The 20,071-nt window shown below is 39.0% G+C and overlaps 4 protein-coding genes across 4 annotated transcripts; 1 reads left to right on the top strand and 3 right to left on the bottom strand.

Annotated features, from left to right (window-relative positions):
• The first annotated feature begins 1,910 nt into the window (after positions 1-1,910).
• Positions 1,911-4,448, top strand: LOC108042793. Its single transcript, XM_017121246.2, has 4 exons — positions 1,911-2,335; positions 2,739-2,861; positions 2,919-3,050; positions 3,651-4,448. The coding sequence occupies exons 1-4, from the start codon at positions 2,120-2,122 to the stop codon at positions 3,732-3,734; spliced, it is 555 nt and encodes a 184-aa protein (XP_016976735.1). The 5' UTR covers positions 1,911-2,119; the 3' UTR covers positions 3,735-4,448.
• LOC108042792 (tetraspanin-9) lies at positions 4,448-11,239 on the bottom strand. Its single transcript, XM_017121245.2, has 6 exons — positions 11,010-11,239; positions 7,769-7,839; positions 6,256-6,447; positions 5,322-5,516; positions 5,091-5,251; positions 4,448-4,802 (listed from the first exon to the last, which is right to left on the bottom strand). Exons 2-6 carry the CDS (start codon positions 7,829-7,831, stop codon positions 4,562-4,564), a joined length of 852 nt encoding a protein of 283 aa, XP_016976734.1. The 5' UTR covers positions 7,832-7,839; positions 11,010-11,239; the 3' UTR covers positions 4,448-4,561.
• A 1,669-nt stretch (positions 11,240-12,908) lies between these two features.
• Positions 12,909-14,662, bottom strand: LOC108042773 (protein THEM6). Its single transcript, XM_017121217.2, has 2 exons — positions 14,480-14,662; positions 12,909-13,933 (listed from the first exon to the last, which is right to left on the bottom strand). Exon 2 carries the CDS (start codon positions 13,896-13,898, stop codon positions 13,317-13,319), a length of 582 nt encoding a protein of 193 aa, XP_016976706.1. The 5' UTR covers positions 13,899-13,933; positions 14,480-14,662; the 3' UTR covers positions 12,909-13,316.
• Positions 14,663-16,185: 1,523 nt separating this feature from the next.
• On the bottom strand, positions 16,186-19,597 carry LOC108042772 (protein THEM6). Its single transcript, XM_017121214.2, has 4 exons — positions 19,585-19,597; positions 18,632-18,853; positions 17,533-17,747; positions 16,186-16,968 (listed from the first exon to the last, which is right to left on the bottom strand). Exons 2-4 carry the CDS (start codon positions 18,789-18,791, stop codon positions 16,561-16,563), a joined length of 783 nt encoding a protein of 260 aa, XP_016976703.1. The 5' UTR covers positions 18,792-18,853; positions 19,585-19,597; the 3' UTR covers positions 16,186-16,560.
• Positions 19,598-20,071: the final 474 nt, after the last annotated feature.

Genomic DNA, 20,071 nt, shown 5'->3' with positions numbered 1-20,071 from the left:
TCTTGCTTTCCTCTAACGAACGGCTCCAGTTGTCGCTTATTCATAAGTACTCATAAGTTAGCGATAAGTAAATAAATTGTAAAACTTAAGCTACCATTACATACATAATAAAAACTACCAATTAGTTTGTATCTGTATTCATAACTTAATTAAGTATATATACATTTAACATAATTTTATCCTAAGACTTTATTGTATTTAACATTAACTTTACCTATATATTACAAATGTTTTTTAATAAAAAATTATCAAAAATCATGTAAGAGTTTTATATTTTATTGGGAGTTCAGGGGTTTTCATATGTAGCTAAAACTGTTACTGTAGCTCATGAGTTTTCTCGAAATTTTTACAAAAAAAACTGTGAATGCCACTCGATTGGAAATTTTATAACGATTTCAACGAGGTATGCCATTCCATTATTGGGCTATTACTTGCGTTGTTATGGTGAAAAAACTGATTATTTTGGGCGAAAAATGGTTGAAGATCACATTTCTCGCTTTTCACATTTTTCATAAGGGTATAGCTCATGAGTTTTCTCGAAAATTTTACAAAAAAAGCTGTGAATGCCACTCGATTGGAAATTTTATAACGATTTCAACGAGGTATGCCATTCCATTATTGGGCTATTACTTGCGTTGCTATGGTGAAAAAACTGATTATTTTGGGCGAAAAATGGTTGAAGATCATATTTCTCGCTTTTCACATTTTTCATAAGGGTATCATGAGTTTTCTCGAAAATTTTACAAAAAAAGCTGTGAATGCCACTCGATTGGAAATTTTGTAACGATTTCAACGAGGTATGTAATTCCATTATTGGGCTATTACTTGCGTTGCTATGGTGAAAAAACTGATATTTTTGGGCGAAAAATGGTTGAAGATCACATTTCTCGTTTTTCACATTTTTCATAAGGGTATAGCTCATGAGTTTTCTCGAAAATTTTACAAAAAAAGCTGTGAATGCCACTCGATTGGAAATTTTATAACGATTTCAACGAGGTATGCCATTCCATTATTGGGCTATTACTTGCGTTGTTATGGTGAAAAAACTGATATTTTTGAGCGAAAAAATCAAAAATCAAAGTTGGATACAAAAAACTGTAAATGCCATTCGATTGTAAATTTTATGTATAATTATTTCAATCTTACAATTAACATGTGGGTCCCAGCCTTAAACAAAAGTTCAGAGGCTTCGTTCTACTTTAATTGATTTACAAGCACACATATCAAATGACCAAATTTCTTCCAGTGTGAAGTCATAATTGCACAACAATCAGATTGATTGCGGGGGGGTTTTTTGGGGGTGTAGCGGCGGCTACCGATTGACCAACTAACTGAGTAAACCGAGTTTCCTTCCTCATTGTTGCGACAGAATGGCGGCGGCAACATTTGTTGACAGCAACAAGTTGCCGGTTTTGCCTTTGTTGTTATTGTTATCGTTTTAGTGGTGTTTGTTGTTGTCATTACTGTTACAATCGGTGCACTACACTGTCGGAAAAATTAGGACAGTTATAGGGACTTAAGTATGTAAATTTGATAAATTAAAATTTGTTAAATTTAATTGTTGTTGTTTTTTAATTTTTAATTTTCAGTGTCTACTTTTGGTGTTGATTTTATTTGTGCCTGATTAAAGTGTTTTGATTATTGGATTACTACCATGTTTCCATTACAAAATAAATAGTGCCTTCGATGTGTTTCTCATTTTAGTTTTGCAAGCCCCTTTAGAGTGAGCAATCACTTTCTTTAATCACCAAAAAAAGCCGGCAGGTGACTCCGCAGAGGCTCCCGCAGTCGTTAGCCCCCGAATGCCCCCTGAAAACTGAAAACCTGAGCTCCAACCGAAACCCAAACTGAGCCAAAACGATCGTGGCTCAATGTCCAAAGCGGCGACTCTCGTGGTCGGGTTAAGCCAATAAAATCGTTGCGCAGACGCGGCCATTCAGTTGAATTTTGGACTCGACAGACTTCGGATCGAAGCTCCAACCGGGATTTGCAGCTGGATTTGGATTTCTTTTTGGCCTGGGGAATTGGAAACTGGACTGGACGCTGTCGCCTTGTTTCATAATACGTTGTTTTGCAATTTCCCCTTCACCTCGTAAAAAGAACATAAAGCGAAATCGAAATGACGCTGCAACATGTGAGGATTCATCTTGTGCTGCTCCTTTTGATCATGATGCAGTGCATCGCCGGCACGCCCATCGCTCCTGCCACGCCCGACGGCGCCACGCCCATCGACGCACGCGTCTCGGCCGCCGATTTTGGAGCCCAGGACGCCTTTGATGCCGCCGACAGCTCCGCCGAATCCACACAGGCGGAGGCCAGCGAAGCGGGGTTCAAGGTGAGTCGGGGTCAGGGGTCAGGGCCATCCCGCCCCATTGGGCAGCCAAGGTCAGGGGCCAGGAAAATAACACCAAACTCATTATCAGACCAAACAATAGTGGGAATTTACGACTATCAAGACGTGTTCGTTTTTCAAACCCTTAATGACAGCCATGAATATTGAAATATATTAAACGATAATATTATATAAATTTTTAATTTCAATTTAAAACACAAATTCTATTGTATTATATTATTACGATATTTCAGCATTATAATTTCGAACCTAACTAAGGAAACTTAAAACCGTACTTTAAATAAGAGCAATAAGTCAATAAGTTATTTGATATACTAAAATCAGACACGCTAACATTTTGAGAGTCAAGAAACTCACCTAAGAAAATGCACTTACTTTCCGGTAGATATCCTTACTGCCAACTCCGGCAAAAACGGCGGAGTCGGTGAATCTGGAGCAGGAGGCCATTCCCTCAAAAGTGCTGAGCGTGTACGACAATAGCCAGAAGAAGCTGGCCGATCTGGCCCAGGTGAGTGGTGTTATACTAACCTTTCGCACAGCTAAAGCCCACTTAATTCGATCCCAGCCCGTTCCCATTTTGGACTCGATCAGTGAGCACGAAAAGTACGGCAACAATGGCGACATGTTCGACGGCATCTCGCGATCCATTGTTAACGGTTACGAGGCCTTTTCCAACCTGCTCAACACCTTCATACAGGTGAGTGCCGAAATTCCGGCGATTGTTTGTGTTTGTTTGCCTTATTTCCATGATGGATCCATTCGCACACGCGTTGCATAATATTCCCAGTGCAGTTTGAGTCACTGACGGTCCAACTGGTGATCTTTTCGCCAGTGTTGCACCTCTTGAGTAGCTAATAAATAATTGTAGTAAACAAAAATATTAAAATAGGTTTATCTTCAATTTATGCCTTCTCGTATTTGGATATTATTTAGCTAAAATCAAATATTATTTAGCAAAAGACTAGAAAATCAAAACCAATCAAATTTTGTTCTTGTTTAAAAAGAATTGTTATGGAGTTAAAGATAAGGAAAAATATTTCCCTGTATTATCATTTCAGTATTTGATTTACAAAAATAAATGTAATGTAATTTAAAGGTTTAGTTAGATGCACAGGTGATAGAGCTTAAAAAAGATAGATTTGTGGGTAGATAGAAAGCCAGAGTGGCAGCACTACTGCTTGCTGGCACTGCTTATGCAATTAGTCGTGTGTTTATTTTGACCAAGGTCAGTTCCAGCTTTCCCTCTCTTTAACACTCTCTTCCTCTCTCTTTCTCTTTCTCTTCCCCTTCCTCTCAGAAACCGAAAGAGTTGGCGCGCAGCGTTACGAAGGGAATTACAGCCCAATTGGATATTATCGGTGGCAAATTGGTGGGCCTCTAACGGTTTTGCACCACCCACTCACTACAACTTCTTTTTGATTGTAATTTAAATAAATACTTTAATTTATTTGTAACTTAACACGAACATGTTGTGTAGGAATGTATTTCGATATAAATATAAATATGTATGTATAAATAAAATAATCATACTCATAGTAATAATAATATTTGCTTTAACTATCTGCTCCCCCTTCCTCCTCTTCGTCTTCTGGGTTTTGTTGCTTTACGGGCAGTTGCGGTTTCTGCTATATCGAATACTACAAAGTTCCATAAAATAACATAAGTAGAATTGTATAATTATGTATAAATATATAGTTGATATATTGATTTAGTTAAAGGGTTACGAGCATAATTGGGCTCAAAAGCCCGGTAAACACTTTTTTTTTGGGTATTACTGGCACAGTGATTTGTTAACTTCTTGCCTGATAAGTATTGTACGCACTGTACCCAGTTTAATGTGTGTTTCGGGGTCTTGGGCCATATACTATACTACTAGAGAGCACATCACAATATGGATACACCGCTAACTAAACATCTCTGTATATCTGTGATTGTTTCATTGGGTACATTATGCCCTGTTCACACTGTCTTTAATGTAAACACGACATTTTAGCGCCCTTAAATTTTGTTCGATATGTCTTCGCCTACAGATTACAACAAAAAAACAAAAAAATACACTTTCAATTAAATTAATTTTTGGCACATTTCGCAGAATGAATTAGAAACTAAGAGAGTTAACAAAAAGAATAGAGATAGCGACAGGTGGGGGGGCTATTTTGACCCCCTCACCCACATTTAGAAGTTCGCCAAGCACCACTACAGGCGCGTTCAATCCTCCCAACTGCTGGTGCGGGTTTGGGGATCGATAGACGGGGAGTAGGACTTGTAGGTGTCCGAGGCCCGCTTGTGTTTCACCGTGCAAAACAGAAGCATCGAGGTGATCAGTCCGAAGAGCTGGACGAAGGCGATCCCGAGTCCCACGGCGCCCACCACATTCAGCTGTCCGGTGAACCAGCTCTGTAGTGAGTGGGCACATCCCTTGTCCCACCACAGCGACGGGTTCTCTGATCTGAAATACATAATTAAAACAAACATATATAGGATATAAGATAACAATTTTCCATGGGAACTAACTTAAAGCAACTCGATAAAAACAGAAGTCTTTAATATTTAAAAAATACATTCTTTTCGACACCTTTTTAACCTACAATGACAAATTTTTCTAAACAAAATACTAGAATTTTAACGACAGTTTAAAAATAAGCATTGGAATTTATTTTATTAATTTTTAAAAGACTCTGTAATTTTTAACAAAAAACTCTTAAAGAAAAAACCTAGAATGGGGTCTTTCACTTACCTGCCGCAGTCGGCGCGCATCATTCCGTCGCCGGATCCCTCGGTGAGCACCTGGCGTTGGTCGTACAGCGTCCTGCAGCAGGACTCGGGAACCCAGCGCTTTCCCGGCCACGACTGGATGTCGTACCAGTCCTCGTACGAGGACACGCCGCAGCACTCGAACTGTAGATTGATCGATGCAGCGGGGTCACTATTTAGATCTCGAAATGGAAAAGGGAAAGGCGCCACTCACCGAATGCTGCACACTGTCCCAAATGGAAGCCACCGAGGGCGCCACCAAAGATCCCCGATCGCTGGTGTTGTAGTGCCGCTCGATCCCGAAGCGCAGCTCGTTGGCCAAAGTCCGACCCAATCCGCCGCGGAAGAGAAAGGCGATCGAGCCCACCAGGAACTCGCTCATGAACAGCATCACAATCAGCATGAAGTACTGCGGGGAAACACACGGGTCGTATGAGTTACACAGAAAAAAATTACTCATACGACATGTTAGCCATGTCTTAAAATCATCATCAATTTCATAACACTTTATATAATTTAAAGGAATAAAAGCTATGCATTTTCTTAGTTATTATTAGTTTTGAATTTTATATATAGAACAAAAGAATAACCAGCATGAAGTACTGCGGGTAAAACTATGGAGCGTATGAGTTACACAGAAAAAAAAATTACTCATACGACATGAAGGCCATGTCTTAAAATTATCATTAATACTTTTTATGATTTAAAGGAATAAAAGATATTCATATTCAAAGTTATTATTATTTTATATGTAGTTATTTTGCATTTTATATTTAGTAAGAAAAGAATAATTAACAAAAAGTACTGCTGGTAAAAGTATGGAGCGTATGAGTTACACAGAAAAAAAAAATTACTCATACGACATGAGTGGCATGTTTTAAAGACATCATTGATATTAAAACACTTTTTATGATTTTAACTTAAACTTTAACTTTAAACTATTATTATTGGGTTTGCATTTTATATACATATATAACTAAAGAATAATCAGCATGTATAACTGCGGGGAAAAGTATGGGACGTATGAGTTACAGAGAAAAAAAATTACTCATACGACGTGATTGCATTTTATATGTGTTTAAAATGTTCAAATTGAGATTCCATTTTTTCCAATGTTCTGCCCCTTCACCCTGCCCCCATTTACTCACCAGTACCAGGAGGCAGCGGGATTGCACCCAGGCGCCACAGCAGCCGAAGAAGCTGACCACGAACCCGGTGCCCCCGATGCCCATGAAGATGGTGTCCGCACTCAAGCCGGCGTGCTGGGGCAGCAGAGTGGCGTAGCCCTCGTAGCTCAGACGCAGCCACAGTCCGGCTCCCAAAAACGCACAGCTACACAGCTGCAATGGGTCGAATCGGAAATTGGGAATTAGAAAGGCACTGATTACCATGCAGAATGATCGAAAAGAGAGAGGTAGCAACACTAATTGTGATTAAGAACCCAATGTAGGTACTTTTACTGCTAATGTTATAAAGAAAATAGTGTTTGCATAGTTAATTAATTTTATGAGACTTGCAATCTATTTTTCCCCATTAAATATGCAACTATTTTAACTTTGTAATCACAATCAATAAATTTATAAACTCGTTGGCAAGAGGAGAAAAACTATTACAATTGTAGGTATTTTGCTGAGCAAATTTAAGTCGATTTCTATGTCATTCGTTGGTAAATGAATGTTGATCTACAGCTCTATGGGGAAATTAAAGCAGCCTATTTGTTTTAGCCACTGTCAGATGGACACAGACCTTGATTAATTGCCATTGATGCATCATTTGCTGAAGGATATATCTTTCAGTGGGAAAAATCAGATAATTCCCCCTGATTGACAGCTGAATGAGAGCCTTGGATGCCAAAACACAACTGTTGCATGTCCACGAAGCCTGACATGTGACATTTGGGGAACTTTCAGGGGAACCCCACTGCAGCTACATATGTAGATTCAAAAAGCTGAAAGCGAAGTCGCCGCCAAAGTCAAAGTCGAGTTCGAAACTGAAACTGAACAGAACTGCAACCGAAGCCCAAAGCAAAAAGTCAATGACAGGCGCTCCGACAATGCAACATGCCCTCACAAAAGACACTTCCGCTGCAGACGACGGCGGCAAAGTTATGTCTCTGATTAGCTGCTCTACCTTCTGATTCCTGTTCTGATTCTCATTCCGATTCCGATTCAGCCTCTATATGTTTATGCTTTGTTACTGATGCTGCATATCCGTCGTCAGCTATTGCACTCAAAAAAAAAAGGCTACTAAAGTGTTGAATATGTATTGCCACTGATATTCTGATATTTTGTAAAATTCTTTTAAAAAAAATTAAATCCTTAAAAACTAATAAGATAAACAGCAGTTCTTTAAAAACTAAATAGTTTTTTGAAAGACTATAAATTGGGTCAAGCTCGTTGAAAACTTAAATGACAAACAATTTTTTCCTTTAAAAAATTATACAAAATAATGATTACAATTTTTTTGTTGGTAGCTTTAAGAAATCTTCTACAAAAATCTCTCCCCTTCCAAGTGAAATGAGTTATTAGTTTGTTATGCAAATTTATCCTTAAGCAATTTTATTTTTGTGTTTATGTTAAATTGGTTAAAGAATTTGCTGACATTGGGTGTGTGAAAAGTTGCAAACAACGTATAATTGTTTGACAAAATTAAAAAGCTTACCCATAGAATGATGTTGAGCCAGCAGAAGGTGCGGCGTATGCATGTATAGCCGGCATTGCCCATCGCGGGATCTGAAAAAGAAAATAAGATTTCAGTCAGGGCTACATCACCCCAAAGATCCCCACAGTATTTTGTATCCCCCCCTTCCTTTCAACATAAATTATGCGCGGCAGCAGTGTTTTCTATTTATTAAACGAGCGATTTGGGTCCCCAATTGGCTGAGTGTCCATATAAATAACATATATTTATATTCTTTATTGCTCTCTTTTTGTTACTATTATTATTTTTTGTATTTCATTGGCATTTCCTTTTGTCTATGCCATGTAACTGGAGTACCGAGTGTGTGTGCCAGCGGGGGCGTTTGGTTAAGCAATTGCAGCTGCTGCACATGCACTAATGTCCACACATGGATAGGCACTCGTTTATGCAAATATTTTGTATGATTGAATGAAAACAATAAATAAACGAAAAAAATAACAAAATTAACAGTAGCAGAGGCCGCAATGTCCATGGTCACCGAAGCGTATGAACAAGTAAATGGATGTCCTCATCTGTTTATTTGAACTAAGTGTGGCAAAAACATTCAGGGCTGACAATTTTTTCATCAGCATTATTTTAAACGAATCAATATTGGTATTAACGACACTAGATTTTCTTTTCAGAAGCACTAGTTATATAGAAATTTTCTGTAATTAAAATTACATCAAATTAAAAGAAACAAAATCTAATCGTGAATATAAAAGTATTCAAATATCTTATCTGGAACATTGCGAAAGTGTAGAGAATCAAGAGGCGAATCGCCGAAATTACCATTCTTCTCCACTTTCATGGGAAAGAAACAGCACCCGTAGAATAGGTTTCATGCAAATGATCACATGTTTTGTTGCAATCGGGCTCAATGGATCTGGGAAAATTCGTGTTCGGCCACAAAAAAGATTGCGTGTGAGCGAGCAATGAAATCAAAATGAAGATGAAGAGGAATAGGGATTATTTTGAAATACACAGCTTGCCATAAATAGTTTTAACAAATTAATTATACTGCTGGCAGGATACAACATAAATTTTATATTAAGTAGAACAAATTCTTTGAGAATTAAATTGCATTCTTGACTTGGGTTCACTTATCGATCTATAAAATAAATCATTGCAAGTTTTTGTTGGTGAAAATCAAAGCGGGTTATTTAATCTTTTTTTATTTCTTAAGTGCTCATTTACTGCCGAGAATTAAGCCGAGAAAAACAAAAAAAGAATCCCCAGCTAACCTCGCTAATGGATCTGAACTTGAAATCCCAGAGGAGCACGCGTCTCCTAATCACGATCCTCCTACGATCATGGAACCCCTTTGGATTCGGACTCGGATTCGGATTCGGAATGCCTTGCTGGAGGGTCGAGAGCTGCGCTATCCACTATATAATTGAAATAACTATCATCCGCGATGGTGATCGTGCGTCCGCCCCCCGAACATAATAATGAAATAGTGCAAATAATAAGCGGGAATGGGCGGGGTAATGGCTCTGGTCTGGGCAGTGATGTCCAGGGCTGTCCAGTTCGCATGGCTGCGGCTTTTTTTTCCAGTTCAGTCCCCATTACAACTGCGATTACCCTTCCCAGTTTTGTCGTCTCCAAGTGCGAACAATTGCACAAGGCACACAAAAAAAAAATACAGAAACACAAAAACAGCAACAACGAGAGCAACTGTCGCTCGCTTATTTTCCAATTTAACTCAATAACGCGGACTGGCTTAATGGCATTTGACGCTGAAAATTTGCGATTTACCCACCCACCATTCCCCACCGTCCCTATCAACGTACCATGCATACCCTACACTCTATACTCTATACTCTATCCACTACACACCATCCAACGTCCACATTTATCATAATTCGAGTAGCTGGATCTGGGAAGCTGCGGATGTGGCAGAGTGATTTATGCCCGGGGAAATGCTGGCAGCTAAAATCTCAAATTGTTTCCATTTACCCGAAAGTTTAGAAAAATGCGATTAGCCTTTTGGCACATTAATATATCGGTTAGCTTATTTTTTTGTTTTCAGTCGCCAATTGAAGTGTTATTAATTGGCATTCTCTGATTGAAATGCATTTAAACCTAATAAAAAGTATGTGGTTTTAATGCCATTTCATTATTTTTTAAAAATTCCTTATAAAACATTATTCAAAACCTCAAAGTTAATATAATATTTTAGTTTGAATTCTTAATTGGAAAATTAAGTTTAGATAAGACTTTATTGAGAGTGCGGTACAGAATGGTTTGCTGCAATAAATGTTAATTATATTAATAAGAAATTAATAAGAAAGGAACTACAAAATGAAAAAATTAAATCGCCAAACTTAACCAAAATTCGTAAACTTCCAAATGAGTGAAATTTAAACGTTTAGGAAATTATTAAAAATATCTAGAAACATTTCAGAATCGAAAGAAGAAGAATAAGATTGCAATCAAAAGTTTGGGGTCTTAGACTTTCAATAAATCCCTAAACAAATGCGAGCACATATGTGTACTGTTTCATAATATCTAAACAAAGATCACAAAAGAGTGGAAGATCAAATAGTCCAAAGAAGCAAATAGTTTGGGAAAGCAAAGGTATTAAATTTAATCGTAAAGGAAATTAAATTCTTTGTTCATCTTCAAATAACTTCGTCAGCCTAAAAGTTACTGAAAATGGGAACATAAGTGTGTAATATTTCGTAATGTCCAAAACAAAGATCACAGAAGATCAGGAGGGGAAGGCACTGGGAGAGTACTGTACAGTGGAAACCAGTAAGTAAAGTTGGTGTTGCGCAGATCCGCCAAACAACAACAACAACTTTAGCAACGAGATCAGACGCTCTGAAAAAGATTTTCACCATCTGACCATTGAGACCTCCCCTTAATGTTGTTGCTGTCTTAGTGGTTGTTGTTGTTGTTGTGGGTCTTTCAAAGTGTCGTCCACGAAAAGTTTTCTCTTTTTTGTTGTAGCTATGGCAGTGTTGTTATTGTTGCTTTTCGGGCCGATCGGCCAATCTATGTATTTATACTTTGTTTGTGCCCCATTGCCGCATTTCTTTTCAGTTGCAAATTACTTCAAGTTGCTATTTGTTGTTTGCTGTTTGCTTTCAATCTGGTTTTTGTGGTTGTTGCTGCTGTCAATAAACTGCAAAAGTTCGTTGTTATTGTCACTGCATCGGTTTTCTAAATACTTTATATACACAAAGGTACTTTGGCTATAAGAAAGAAGGACATTTACATTGGCTATTTGGTCGAGATTGGTCGTTATCGGGATTATCGCTGTATTTAACGGATTTTCGTTCGCACTATTTAACACAGAAGTGAACTCGAAAAAAAAAACAAACAAACTGAGACACTTTCTGGCCCAATTAATTTGTGCAAGAATTTCCGATTTGCTTTTCGTTCACTTGGTTCTGCACTTCTGATTCGGATCGGATCGGATTGGATCTCTGGGTTTTCTGTGTGCTCGCCGCGGTTGTTCAAAATAAACTGACAATTCTGCGCGTTGTCAGTTAAAAATAGTCAAGAAGCTGCCGAAGTGGCACGAATGTCCAGCCGAAGCGGCTTCGGTTGCAACTTGTAGTACACTGGACTAAATTGGGCATGCAAATTAAGTTTTAAAAACATTAGTGCTTTTTATGGTTATACCTATAGGTTTCATTGATTTCATTCAGTTGTAAATAAACATTGCAACCATATATTTATAAGAAAATGATAAAGAAGGAGATTCTTCAAATATGTATGTAATATTAACATTTTACTTTAATTCATTTAATTTAAGATTAAGAAACTATAATTTAAGATGAATTTGAGCCTTAGAGGTATATCTGAATACTGAATTAAAAGGAATATTAAGAATGCAAGTATATAAAGTAAAGTACATAGTTTTTCCAACTTAAAACTCAAAGGCCCTTTTTCGACACAAGACATATTACATAGATTTTTTTGAGTGTATTCGCTGGTGACAATTGCACCGGGGACCGTCGCTCCGAGAGAGCAAAACACTGGGAGAATCGGGGAGTACGTGAGGCCCCAAAAGAGAGCTCGACGAGCTACGCGCGCGTTGTCTGCATACTTTATGAATGAGATTTATGCTTAGATTTCAGTGTCACGTTTTGATCCACATTTCGGCCTAAGCACCATAGAAAAAAACAGAAAACAAAAAGAAGTACGATAAACGATTCAAAAGCTGTGTGCGAATGGAGAGATTTTAAATGAAAACGACGGGAAGTGGAAGTGGTCAGCACTCATACGCCGTGTGTGCAGCTGTTGCATTGCAGTCCGACATGACGTCACGGATTACGCTACGGATTACGCTACGGATTACGGCCAACAATCAGCTGTTTGGCGATCTCTGGCTGCCACTTTGATACAACTTAGAGATAAAAAGGTAAATAACTTATTTACAATAATGACAGTTATCACTACTTGCACTTTTATGCCATTACGTAGGGCAAAAATGGGGTTAACGAACCCTGGCAACGTAAGTAAACGGAAGGTAGAAATATATTACGCTTATGTACACTTTAACGTAAGTCTTATAGTGATAAATGGTGTTATATGGTGATTAAAAATAAATAAATAAAACATAGTCAGTGATGGAGTTTTCATCTTTACAAAATAAAGAAATATGGAAACAAACAGTTCTGTAAAATTGAAACAATACGCATACAATGATTTGTATGAATACGAATTGTATTTATATCTTCTGGGAATCCCAATGTTGGTTTACAAGACGTTTCCCAAATACTTTGAGACCCTCACATTATTTATGACTATTTTTGTGTGAAATTCGCAAAACTTTTTTGCATACGTTTGGGCCACCAAATTGCTGATGGTGGCAGACCCAAAACAGTTTCGTTTTTGGAGTTGCATAATCAAAAAATCAAAAAATAATCATTATTAGCTGTGCCATAACGGAGGCAGCATAAAAGAAAATAAACAATCCATCGACTGTGCGTTGCGTGATATCAAACTTAGCATAAATGAAAGTCGAGAAAAGAAACTCCATCGGAACTGCCACAAAAAATGCGTTTCTACAAAAATTATAAAATTAACACACTGAAAGGTATAATCAAACAAATACAAACAAAAATACTTTTGAGTTCTGGTTGTAAAAAATAATTTAACTCGATCATTTTGTTTGTAAAAAAACTATATTTAAAAAGCTTCGGCCACTCCATTTAAGAAATATTTTTACACAAAATATATATTATAACTAAGGCACTGTGAAAAATATAAGCAAATACAATTGTTTTGAGTTATCTCCAATATTTAAAATAATCTTATGATGTTAATCTGATAATTTTTACATCCAAATCGTGGTTTACAAATTATTTCAAACTTATTATGGATGAGATTTGTTAAATTTACATTTGGAAGATTTTCTGATATCTTGATTTTTGCTTTGAGTTGTGGGAATTTACACCAGTCTAAAGTTTCTTCACAGTGCACTCAAAAAAAAAAGATTACAAGTCTATAAAATTGAGGCAAGAGTAAATGAGTTGTGCCGCAGTCAGGTGGCATCTCCGTGATCCCCGCCAGCTCACTTGTCCTTGCGCAGCTTCTGGCTGGACAGTTCGATGGCATCCAGCCAGAGCTTGAGTTCCTCGGGCTTCTCCGGCCGCTGGGCAGTTTCCGGATAGGTCTTCAGCACCTCCAGCACATTGCAGTTGGTGATGTTCTGCTTGGACATGGCCACAGCCCGCACGAATCCGTCGGAGAGGGTGACGAACTGCTGCTCCAGGTAGATGGCCTTGTCGTCCCACCAGACCAGCTTGGTCTGGATCTTGTACGGGTGGAAGATGGGGATGGTGCGGCGGTACCGCACACTGCTGGCTCCCTGGACCGCTCCACCGCGCCGCTCCCGGATCCGCTCGTACAGTCCCGTCAAAGCGTAGAAATGGAAGCGGGCGAAGTCCAGTTCGCGGAGATACCGCGCGTTGTTCATGTGCCGGATGAAGATGTCCACATCCTGCGAGGTGCACAGTCCATAGATCGTCGTGGTGTCCGTCACCTTGCGCTTCCGCTGGAATAACCGACCCGCGAACACCGTGAACACGCACCGGATGAAGTAGTTGACATCCCAGATCACGTACAGGATCAGCAGCACCACCAGCCAAGACATCGCGGTATGGGAATCTGTGGGTAACTGTGTTCGCACTGAAAAGATCGCAGGGGAAAACCCGTTAGTGACAGCGAAAGTTTTGACTACACAGCACGAAATATTGGGGGGATACCATAAATATTACAGACAACATTTTAAGTTATGAAAATCATATACATTTTGATTACTATGTTTATAATTAATATTTATTTAACAAAAATACGATTAATTAGTTTTAGACTAAGTCAACAATATTAAAGTTTATTATCATAATATTTTAAAATGTTTTAATAAAATGACAGTTGAAATTTTTAGTTTTAAAGTTAACAAACAGAAGAAACAGTTTAACAACAAGAACTCAATTTTAATACTTTTATTTTAAAATTTCATATTATTCCATGATGTTTATATGATTTTTGAACAAAAACAAATAATAAAGATCATTTAGATATGCCGATGATTTTTCTGTGTGCATCAGACTTTGGCGCTGATTTATCGGATCGGATCGCCAAAGTCCGTTGCCGCGGGAGTCAAGTGTATGGGTTGACCCCTTCGCCAAGAAGCTGGAAAGTAGATATGTATTTACATACTGGAATACTTACATTTGCAGTCGGTCGTTCAGCTCAACCAAGCACACCAGCAACTAGCGGGACGAGCGGGAGAGGCGGTGCAGGTAGAGGCGGTAAAAGCGGGCGGAGCGGTACACAACAACAGAACCGTGGGCTAAGCAAGACCACAGACGACTGAACCCCGAAGATTGTAGACTGCAGACTGTAGACTGTAGTCTGAAAACTGACGATTGGCAAAAGCGAAGACGACGCAGCGCCGAAGCAGAAGAAAGCAACACACTCGGAAGATAGCCAGTTCATGCAGTGTTGCCAACTGTAATTTAGCTAAGCCCTATATTAAAAATTATAAAAATTTGAGGATTAAAAAAAATATACAGACAATCGTATAAGAAAGATTAATAATAATCGTATAATATTAATCTATTGTATAAGTTTATTTTCTTGTGAGATTTAAAAATATATATCTTGAGAAGTATATACAATTTTATTGTTTAAAAATCGTTACAAAAAATACCTTAATGTTATTTTATAGCTATAGTTATATCTCATATATATTTAATATTTAAAAACGGCTAGAGAAAAATCCAAGTCGACAACACTAAGCGCAAGCAGCGAAGAAAGTGGAAGCGATAATGAGAAGACAAAACGATAATAAGGAAAAGAAAGTGCTGATTGCTTGGCTATTTCCAAGTCAAATCTTAATGTTTTCGAAAGACAAAATACCTATTAAATAACGCTCATATGGGAAAAGAGTAATTACAACTATTTAAAAATATACCTTTAGCATTAGTTATATTTATACTACATACTTTATAACTAAAATGTTGTAAAATAATAAGTAGCATTAGCAACAGTTTTATTAGCAACAAATTTCTGAGTAAGTAAATACTGAGTAAAGTAAATACTGTAATTAACTAGTGAAAAATATTTAACAGTACGTATTGTGACTTCTGTAAGACCACCATAAAATTTTGTATTACCCATATAGATGTTATTTTTCGACAGTTATTGAGAGTTAACCGCAACGAAAACCAGAAGCTACATTTAATAATTGATTTAGCTACTTTTGTCAAATAATTATGGTCAACACTGAGCCCTATTATTTTCCTTTCTCTTTATTTCATTTGTCTTTCCCCGTATTTCTTTGTCCACCTGTAAAGATAATCCCACGTCGCCTTAGCAATCGATTGATTTCGATTCCAATCGCTATTTGCTGATGTGTGGGAATCTTTGTTATGGCGCAATTAGCAAATTCACAGGTAAACGCGTAAAATTATAGATATACCAAAAGGTGACTGCGATCGATGTAAACACTTTCCGTCGAACTGCGATCACCTGCCTGTTTTCGAACGGCAAATTATCCGAATAGACCAAGTCTCAAAGGGCCGCTACTGAAAGTTCAAAGTGGGGGCTTAATCACAAGCTCAAAGCAGGTAATTAATAATCTTAAGAAAATATTTACCAGTGGGTTTTAGTACTGCTTAATCATTAGAGTAAGCAAAGTGGGAAAATTGTGCACTTGTAACACGGTTCTAACTTTTGGACGAAAACAAAACATATTTGATATGCTGAAATAGAGAAATTTCCAAACAAAAAACCTGCTTTTAGATTTTGTACTATTTAATTTTATTTTATACTTTTAAACTTTATACTTTTGGTCCTTTTTTAATAGCCTGTCCGACTTTGGTAGCCTGCTTTCAGGCGCTGAAACCAAAGGCCCAAGAAAATCTCTCACTCGGTTAAATCTTTTTACATTATCTTGTTCATTTTACTAAACAATCATTGTACATCGTAACTTACACACTGTGGACTACCAGGGGGTTTGTTTTTTTTTTTCTTGAGGGGCGTGGCTGATCTCTGGGTAATTATACAATACATTAGTTAAGGCCAAAAGAGGGCGGGTTTTTTTTTGTTTTTCAGACACTTACATAGCTTACAATTTACACATTCCACGGGAACACTTATACATTAAACATTAGCATACATTAGCACGCACACACACACACAAGCACGCGAGAGAAAAAAAATGGGTTAATGGGAGTTTCCGGTTGAGGTTCCGTTTCCGGTCGCGCATCCGCTTCCACTTCCGCTTCCGGCGATTCCAACGATTCCAGTCAGCAGCCGCTCCGCAGATTCTTGCTGGACATGTCGTTGTACTCGATCCACTTGGACAACTCCGGCGGCAAGGAGGGCTTCAACTTGAGGCAGTGCGCCGTCGCAGTTGTGGGCGTGGCACCCGTCGCCCCTCCGGTCGAACCATGTCCGTTCTCCGCCAGCGAAGTGTCCATCGCCGGATTGCTGATCCCACCCACCGCCGCCGCCGCCGATGGCGCTGCCAGCGAAGGCGACGACGTCGCCCGGAATCCGTTGGAGGAGGTCCTGGGCAGGAGTTCCGCCATCACCGCCTCCATGGACACGTCGATCACCCGTTGGCGGCAAATCGCGATGCAGTGCACGAACTTGTCCGACGGACGCACGAAACGGTGCTCCATGAACAGCGACTGCTCATCCCAGTAAATTATCTGAAAAAGGGAAGGATATCATTATAACACTGGGAAATATTACCACTTAAAGCTAGCAAGCTAACTTTCACGCCAAAATGGAAGCGACACTTGTTTAAATTTCGCAAAAAAAGCTGTGAGTGCCAGTCGATTGGAATTAGTGTAACGATTTTAACGAGGAATGCCATTCCATTATAGGGCTATTACTTGCGACGTTTTTGTAAAAAAAACTGATATTTCTGGGCGAAAAATGGTTGAAGATCACATTTCTCGCTTTTCACATTTTTCATAAGGGTATAGCTCATGAGTTTTCTCGAAAATTTTACAAAAAAAGCTGTGAACGCCACTCGATTGCAAATTTTGTAACGATTTCAACGAGGTATGCCATTCCATTATTGGACTAATACTTGCGTTGTTATGGTAAAAAGACTGAAATTTTTGGGCGAAAAAGATCACATTTTTCCAAATGGGGAAAAATGAATGAAGAAAAAAGCCTTATTATTGTACAAAAGTTTAACGATTCCATTATTGGAAATGTACGTGTATCTTAATGAATTTTAAAATTATAAATAGTGTTGCACTCACCCGCGAGACTATGTTGAACCGGTGGAAGGGGCGGATAAAGCGGCGGTAGCGGATGGTGGCCGCCCCCTGGAAAACGGAACCGCCCATTCCCGTGATGGTGCGGTACAGATTGGTCCGCTCGTAAAAGTCCACGCGGGCGAAGTCCAGCTCGCGGAAATAGCGAGCGTTGTTCATGTGATACAACAATGTGTCCACATCGTTGGTGAGGCAGAGTCCTAAACAGAGGGTTAAAGTTAAGGGGTTAAATGAAGATATGCTAATTAGGGAGAAAGATCATTCAGTTATTTCTTCAATTAGGAACCCGAGATCCCTGGGCTTTTGAATTCTAGCTTTGGATCTAAAATAGCCCATCAGCTATAAGAACTCTTAAACAAATACTTGCTTTTATAAAATAAATAAACTTCAAAAAGAATGAGTAGAACCAACACGGCGTATGAGTGATAACCTTTAGAGCCAATTTGCTGCTACTTAAACTTTATATGGTCTACTCAATTCAGAACCAGCTTCAGACACATTCAAATTACAATTATGCACTCTTAAACTATTAGCCTTAAACTATTTGTTTTGTTGAATTGGTCTTGAACAAGTTATTATATGTTTAATGGCAACAAAAGCGATTATTGTAATAAATATCTTTTATTATTTATTTGCAGCTAAATGCGTTTAAAGACATTAAAATTCTCTGTGTGTTGAGTAGTTATATGTTTCGCAATAATATGGAATAATAGTTTTAAATCAAAGAGTTTACAAAATGTAAGCTGAACTTTTAAATATGATAAAATTCTAAACACGTAAAAAGTACATAATTAGTATTATAAATAGTATTTTCTTATTAAAGAATTGTTAGGAAACTCGAGTTTAAATGAAAACACCCTGAATGTGAACTTATAGCTGGACGTTTGTTCATAGCTGAAAGAACATTTAAAATTTTGTAGTTTCTTTCAGTGCATTACCATTAACTGCCAAGTCAAACCTAGACTGAAATGGAAATGCGTAAGGACTTTGCTATCCCCATTAGGGGTACAGGTTGTATTTGAACGTCTTCCGTTTTCCCTTTTCCCCAAGGATTCATCTAGGACCTGGGATTTGGAGTACTCACCGTTCACCGTGGTGGCGTCCAGGATGTGGCAGCGCCTCTTGACGAAGCGCGCGAGCAGAACACAGAGGCACATGCGCAGGAAGTAGTGGAGCTCCAGGAGTCCGTAGAGCACGACGATGGCCAGCAGGACGCTCAGCGCCAGGTAGCACAGCTGCTCCATGCTGCTGGGTGGGCGGATAGGCGGCTGGGGGGCGTGGTGCGTGGTCTGTGGAGCGGGAGGCGCTGCAAGTGGAGGGAAAGGAGGAGGAGTCTTGATGAGCCGACGGCAGGCAATCAAATTGTCAAATGATTGCAATCTAATTAGAACGCGGAAGCAGGAAGCCACCAAAGTGCTCGAGCAGGGGTTAAGGTTGAGACTTCCGGCGTTCGGGGGTTAAGGTTATGGGGGTGGTTTTCTAAGCGCGGTTCTGGTCCTGGCTAAGCCAAGATGCTGAGCGGAATTAGGTCATGTTTTCGCCATCAGGTGATTCAATTGGCCAGGACTTCCTCACAAAAGCACACACACTCCACACAGAAAAAAATAGGATTTCTTATTATTTGCTACTGATTTTAAATAAGCCATTGCCGGTGCCTTTTTATTATTTTGTATTTTAAAATGTGTAAACCCTTTAAAAGGTACCCCCAAAATATCCCAGTGCAGCACACACACGCACACACACACACCAACTCGCGCGCGACCAGGACAACCCCTAATTTGTTGATTCGTGCCTCGATTCATGGCCAGGACATTCGGACATCGGGACATCAGGCCACCCGGCCACTTCCAGTCATCCCAGTTCCCCGGCACCACCACCGCCCCCGAATCAATTTTCGATGTTTTCCAATAACAGGAATAACCACTCGCACGCGCACACACCACACATTATTAAATTACAAAAAACAAACGAGCTGCCAAAAGGTGTCTTTTTTTCGAAAATGTTTAAAAACCAAAAAAATGCAAGCGATGCGCCTACCGCAGCGACAACAGCGCACTGAGACTGAATTGCTTTTTTGGCCAAATCCAAATCCGTCCGCTGGCGAAAAGTCTGCCGCAGCCTCTGCCGCCGCCGCTGCCTCGGCCGCTGCCGCAGTCGCAGTCGACGCCTGCGCAGCTCCTCGCAGCTTTCGGGTCGAAAAGCTCCGCTGGCTAAGGGTTGAACCTGTTGCCAGTGCGGCCTAGGCAATCCGGCACCCCCCACAAATATTGGATACCCAATATGGGCATAACTCAAGGGTATGCCAATACCACCAAGATGTAAGGAACAGGGAAGATGGGAAATATCTACTTTAAATATGATAGAGAAAATAAGGCTATCGTTTATGATATATTAACCAATTAAAATATAAATTATATAAACAGACACTTATAATAAATGTTTAATCAGACACTTTTGTAATAGAAAAGCACGCAGTGAAACCTCATAAATTAGATAATGGAATTTTATACCTTCTGTAGTTCGT

Source organism: Drosophila rhopaloa, unplaced genomic scaffold (genome assembly GCF_018152115.1).
Source record: "Drosophila rhopaloa isolate 14029-0021.01 unplaced genomic scaffold, ASM1815211v1 contig_3, whole genome shotgun sequence".
NCBI classification, from domain to species: domain Eukaryota; kingdom Metazoa; phylum Arthropoda; class Insecta; order Diptera; family Drosophilidae; genus Drosophila; species Drosophila rhopaloa.
Note: the sequence above shows the minus strand (reverse complement) of the source record. Positions and strands in the feature narration are given on the sequence as shown.

Excerpts from the sequence above, each read along its gene's own strand:
- LOC108042793 (XM_017121246.2), top strand. The coding sequence starts at position 2,120 with ATGACGCTGCAACATGTGAGGATTCATCTTGTGCTGCTCCTTTTGATC. Across the intron at positions 2,336-2,738 it reads CCAGCGAAGCGGGGTTCAAG|ATATCCTTACTGCCAACTCC; the intron begins GTGAGTCGGGGT and ends ACTTTCCGGTAG. Across the intron at positions 2,862-2,918 it reads AGCTGGCCGATCTGGCCCAG|CCCGTTCCCATTTTGGACTC; the intron begins GTGAGTGGTGTT and ends ATTCGATCCCAG.
- LOC108042792 (XM_017121245.2), bottom strand. The coding sequence starts at position 7,831 with ATGGGCAATGCCGGCTATACATGCATACGCCGCACCTTCTGCTGGCTC. Across the intron at positions 6,448-7,768 it reads GGCTCAACATCATTCTATGG|CTGTGTAGCTGTGCGTTTTT; the intron begins GTAAGCTTTTTA and ends GACCCATTGCAG. Across the intron at positions 5,252-5,321 it reads GGGACAGTGTGCAGCATTCG|TTCGAGTGCTGCGGCGTGTC; the intron begins GTGAGTGGCGCC and ends ATCAATCTACAG.
- LOC108042773 (XM_017121217.2), bottom strand. The coding sequence starts at position 13,898 with ATGTCTTGGCTGGTGGTGCTGCTGATCCTGTACGTGATCTGGGATGTC.
- LOC108042772 (XM_017121214.2), bottom strand. The coding sequence starts at position 18,791 with ATGGAGCAGCTGTGCTACCTGGCGCTGAGCGTCCTGCTGGCCATCGTC. Across the intron at positions 17,748-18,631 it reads GGACGCCACCACGGTGAACG|GACTCTGCCTCACCAACGAT; the intron begins GTGAGTACTCCA and ends CCCTCTGTTTAG. Across the intron at positions 16,969-17,532 it reads GGTTCAACATAGTCTCGCGG|ATAATTTACTGGGATGAGCA; the intron begins GTGAGTGCAACA and ends TCCCTTTTTCAG.